Source organism: Marmota monax, unplaced genomic scaffold (assembly GCF_021218885.2).
Source record: "Marmota monax isolate L192 unplaced genomic scaffold, Marmota_monax_Labrador192_F-V1.1 WCK01_AAM20220418_F8-fsc00069, whole genome shotgun sequence".
Classification (NCBI taxonomy): Eukaryota; Metazoa; Chordata; class Mammalia; order Rodentia; family Sciuridae; genus Marmota; species Marmota monax.
Genome location: NW_026695243.1, coordinates 6,950,626 through 6,956,185, shown reverse-complemented (window position 1 = coordinate 6,956,185; position 5,560 = coordinate 6,950,626). Strand labels below are relative to the sequence as shown.

At 43.3% G+C, this 5,560-nt stretch overlaps 1 protein-coding gene across 1 annotated transcript; it reads right to left on the bottom strand.

The window, feature by feature from the left end:
* Positions 1-912: 912 nt before the first annotated feature.
* LOC124101288 (olfactory receptor 13C2) lies at positions 913-1,980 on the bottom strand. The gene has a single exon (XM_046457173.1). It carries the CDS (start codon positions 1,978-1,980, stop codon positions 913-915), a length of 1,068 nt encoding a protein of 355 aa, XP_046313129.1.
* Between the last annotated feature and the right edge of the window lie 3,580 nt (positions 1,981-5,560).

Genomic DNA, 5,560 nt, shown 5'->3' with positions numbered 1-5,560 from the left:
TGAGAGATGTAAGAAATTTCATTCAGAGACTAGATGGACACAGTCATGGGAACAGCTGGAGAAACCAATGAAAACTGGTACCTCTGCATTAGGTGTTGGGCATAAAGTTGCTCCAGGCCTCCTGGCTGGCAGTCAAAAGGAAAATTGAGTGTGAAAGGGGGAGAGGAAGGGCAACGGAGAACCCAGGATGACCAGTGTCTGGCTCTCAGTGCCTTCAAATTCATTGACATAGGTGACTTGAGGGAGTAGCTGGCACCTTTTGCCAATGGAGCTGAACCTGGCCCAGACTGAGGACAGCTGAAGGAGGAAACATGGCCAGAACTAGGAGAGCCAGTGCATTGGTAACACAATGTCCCCCAAGGCCTGGTGCTGTTCACCTTTGCCTTCCACCCTATGTGCATTTACCTTATGGGCAAACACAGCCCACCCATAAGGGAAGGAAATCCCAAGAAGCACATTTCCAATCTAGCTTGGATGACCCATTGGAGAGCTATAAGTGAGCTAAGCTGGGCTTTCTTGAGATGATTGATCAGGCAGCAGCCTGTGAAGGAAACACCATGAAGGAAAAGGAAACCAAATCTCTACGAGCACCTGGATAGGAGCTGCAGCATAGCGTATGGTCATTGGGTACTCACAAACCTCTCAGTCCTTTTGACCTATCACACACATTCTCCATGTGAATCTCCTGTCCTTGATGTTAAATGTGACCATGAGCCTGGTGTTGATCAAAGGAGTGTGAGTGGAAGTAGCATGTGTCACTTCTGAGTGGGAACTAAGGTCAGTTCAGGCTGTGTTACCTTCTCTTCTCCTTTTGTTGTGATGCCTAGCCATGTTGCAGATGGTAACTGCTTTGTCATTATGGGTACCAGAAAGGAGAAGATAAGGATTCAGAGCAGAACCCCAACTAAGTCCTTATGGACCTGGGGCATAAACAAGAAATCGATTGGTTTTAAGCCACTGAAATATGAGGGAGGCCATTACCACGAGATAGGTTAGTTCATCCTGACAGAGACAGAGGGCAATGGTAAAGTTGGCTAATTTCCTGGTGCACAGAACTCCCCCAAGCAGAGCTGTGACAGCTGCTTTCACCTCTGCATTTCTTAGGCTGTAGATGATGAGGTTCAGTGAGGGTGTCATGACTGCATAAAACAGTGTGATAATCTTATCCACATTGGGATTCTTTGCCTTAGGCTTGAGGTACATAAAGTAGATGGTCCCATAGAAAATCACCACCACTGTGAGGTGTGCAGAGGAGGTGGAGAAGGCTTTGCACCTGCCTGAAGCAGAGGGAACCCGAAAGATGGCAGCCAGGATGAAAATGTAGGAGAGGCAGATGAGCAAGAGAGGGGTCACTGTCAGGATGGTTGTAGCCACCATCAATACCAGGGCATTAAGGGAGATGTCCCCACAGGCGAGTTTCAGCACTGCTAAAATCTCACAGAAGAAGTGGTTGATGACGTTGTGGCCACAGAAGGGGAGGCACCAGATCAGGATGGACTGTAGCAGTGAGTTGACAAAGCCTGTCCCCCAGCTCAGCGCTGCCATCTGCATGCACATCTGTCCAGTCATGAGCTCTGTGTACCTGAGTGGGTGGCAGATAGCCACATAACGGTCATAGATCATCGCAGCCAGGAGCAGGCACTCTGTAGTGCCCAAAGCCAGGGTCAAGAATATCTGCAGGGCACAGGCTGGGAAGGAGATGGTACTTCTGGTTTGTAGGAAGTTGGTGAGCATGAGAGGTATGAAGGAGAAGGTGCCACAGTTGTCTATGAGGGAGAGGTAGCTGAGAAAGAAGTACATGGGGTTGTGCAGGTGGGGGTCCAGCATGATCAGCACCATGAGGAGGGAGTTCCCCAGCAGATTCATGCAGTAGATGCCCAGGCAAAGCACAAACAGGACCATTTCTAGGTCTTGGTGCCCATGGAGCCCCAGCAGGACATAGTCCATCATGGCTGTCTGGTTTGTCTCCTCCCATCTCATCCTCTTTGCTCTTTCATTTGGACCACACAGCTTTTAGAAAGAAGCTCTTGCTGGTGTGGGGACCAAGGGTGCTGCTGGATATGTGACTTGCAGTGTGTCAGCCTCCCTCTCTGGAACCGAGTTTTATCATCTGTACAAGGAGAGAGAGGCCTTCAGGTCTGCATCTGGCCCTCCCAGCTCTGCTGTTCTATGGACTTTGAGGGGAATGTGCAACATCCTGGCTCCCTAGACTCTTGGCTGTTCTTCCCAGGAGATTTCAGAGGGGACAGTAGAATACAAATATATGTGACATGTTCTCTTTTTTTTTTTAAAAAAGTTCCTACCAATTCAAAGGAACCATCTTTTCTCAGTTATGACTTCCTATTCCTAATAATGCCCACTGTATTTCAGATTCTTTCATTCAGTGATTCATTCATACTCTGTGATAGGTATTGTTTCAGGTGCTGGGGCTATACCAGTAAGAAAAATAAGAGAAAAAAAAGATTCCACACTGTCTCTGTTGTACCCTCACTTCCTTGACTGAGGTGACATTCTGGGAAGCAGGTGTATGATGGCTGATCTTACCCAGTGTCCCTCAGGGCCCTGGGGATGGAACACTTTGGTGTGTAATTCTGAATTATGGTCATTTCTCCTTAAGGAATCAGAAACCATTCATTGCTTTTTCAAACGAACACACATGAACATTTGTACCCTGCTGCAGTCTGGCTGGGCACAATCAGGAGCCACTTGTCAAAAGAAACTAACTTTATTTTTAGAACCACACAGGCCAAACAACACAGCCTCTCAGGAAAAACCCTCAGAGCCCCAACTGCCACCACCGGCTTCCCACAAGCCTCTCTCTCCAACACAAGCCTCTCTCCACCTCCCACAATCCTCCTGCTCTTGAGGCCGATTGGCTGGGTCACATGGGCGGAGCCAAAAAAGTCCCCCAATGAGCAGCCCCGTGGTCTGAAAGGGCAGGGAAACAGCCCAATGAGCATCACCGCAGAGGAGCCAATCAGCTAGATGTTGCTGGGGCCGCTGTGAGCCAATCATCAGCCGGCAGCTGGAAGTTTGCTGGCAGCTGGAAGTTTGCTGGGGCCCCTTCGGCTGTGGCTCTCAACATCTCCCCCTCTCTGTTTAAACAACAAGCATGTGGCTTAGGGACCGTGCCTGCCTTAGGTTGTCCAATAGTACATATGGTCCTTACCCGTTAGGTTGGTACCATTGCAATTGGATCTTACCCGTCACTGACTACCGGTCCAGTATACAGCCACACCTGTGGAGAGGTCTTTGTACCAGCTGGGGGGGGGTGAGGTTCTTTGCCTCACCTCTGTTGGCCCCCAAATTTTAGCTGGACGATCATGACAAGCAGAAGAGAGGAAGATACACCAAGCCAATTGACGGCTCCTTTTGGAAAAATTGTACCACCGATGACATCATCAGCAGAAATACCCCAACACTACCACAAGTCGCTGCACCAACAGATAGTTCACAATGCATACAGGTGAGTTCACAATGTGTCCAGGCAAGTTCTGCAAGCAGTTCAGTGATGGCTATTGCAGAAGCTGTAGATTGGTTTTATCTTTGACTTCACCAGCACTGGGATGAAGATAGGAATTCTGGCAATAATGGCTAAAGAAAAAATTATGTAACATTCCAGAAGGCACTAAAAGAAAACAATTTTCTTAACAATTTACATTGTCTTTAAGAGAATTATTAAATATAATGAAAAGGAAAGGTGAAAGTAAACAAACAGATCTGTTAACCTCCTTTTTTGTTCACATATTAAAACAATCCTCAACAGTTGTTTACCCAATTTAAATTAAACCATATAAATCACGTGAAAAAAAATATTTGGATCCATTTTATCATGAGCGCTCATCATATATGATATATGGACATACATACATTCAAACATATAACACAAAACACAAGTGTGCACACATAATATAATACATACAACACATAACATTATAGTAAAGGCCTTATAACTTTTTACAGGTGAAATCTCCATTGCAATGTTTAAAAACTCTATAGTCAAAAAATAGAACTGATCAGCAAAACATTAACCTAGGTCTGTATGAGCTCAAAAAACAAAATAGAACTTCATGATATGGCAAAGGGCAATAATAAAATAGATATTGAAAAAAGCATCCTGGTTCTGTTGCAGATGTAAGAATAGCCAAACTGGAGTTTTGGATATCAGTTGTTATGGATTTGAGCCAAATCATCTTCTTTTTGGTCTGTAGAAATCGCTTTAGTTAATCTTTCTGGAATCCAAATCGGCTGCTGTTCTCCCTGTGGAAACACACAAACAGACCCCCGACTCCAGACAATTACTGGGTCAGGACCTTTCCATTGTCCTGTTAGAATATCCTTCCAAAGTACCTTGGGCTTATGCACATTTTTTGGACACATATGCCTTGCCGCAGCACTAAGTCCTGATGAATCCAAATTTAAAAAGTTTAGAGTAAAAAGGGTTATTTTAAGTTTATCTTTGGGGAATATATACCCCTTCCCAATTCCTTCTTTTTGCTTTAATAAGTACATTTTAATAGTTTGATGAGCTCTTTCAACTATGCCTTGTCCCTGTGGATTGTATGGGATTCCTGTTATATGAGTAATGCCAAATGTTGAGCAAAATTGTTTAAAAGAGGTAGAAGTATAACCAGGGGCATTATCTGTTTTTAACTGTTTTGGAACACCCACAGTGGCAAAATTTTGTAAGCAATGAGCTATAACATCTTTAGTTTTTTCTCCGGCATGAAGGGAGCTCATCAAAAATCCAGAAGAAGTATCAATTGTAACATGCAAATATTTTAATTTTCCAAATTCTGGCAAGTGTGTGATGTCCATCTGCCAAATATGGTTAGGTATCAATCCTCTAGGATTGACTCCAAGATTAACTTGTGGTAAAAAGGTCACACAATTTTGACATTGTTTTATTATTTGTCTAGCTTGTTCCTTAGTTATTTTAAAACGCTTTTGTAAAGTATTAGCATTGACATGGAACTTTTTATGAAAATTTGTAGCTTCTTCTAGTGTAGAGAAAATATGTATGTCATGTGTAGTTTTATCTGCTAAATCATTGCCCAAACTAAGGGCTCCAGGCAATCCTGTATGTGCCCTGATATGTCCTATAAAGAATGGATCTTTTCTGTCCCAGATTAGACTTTGTATAGTGGAAAGCAAAGAGAAAACAGTAGAGGAAGGGGAAATCCTACCAGCATCTTCAAGGGATACTATAGCGTTAACTATATACTGACTATCAGAAAATAAATTAAATACAGAATCTTTAAACATCACAAAAGCTTGTAATACTGCATTAAGCTCTACCTTTTGAGCTGATTGTTTGGGTACTAAAAATGTAAAAGTTTGATCAGGTGTAACTATTGCTGCTGTACCATTATTTGATCCATCAGTGAATATATTTGGAGCATTCATGATAGGTGTTTTTCTTGTCATTTTTGGAAAAATTACAGGATGCGATGACCAAAAAGACAATAAAGGATTAGATGGTAAGTGGTTATCAAATGAAACATTAGATTTGCACATGATTATTGCCCAAGTATTTAACTCATTAGCTAACTCATCAATT

Coding starts and splice junctions, on each gene's coding strand:
- LOC124101288 (XM_046457173.1), bottom strand. CDS start 1,980: ATGAGATGGGAGGAGACAAACCAGACAGCCATGATGGACTATGTCCTG.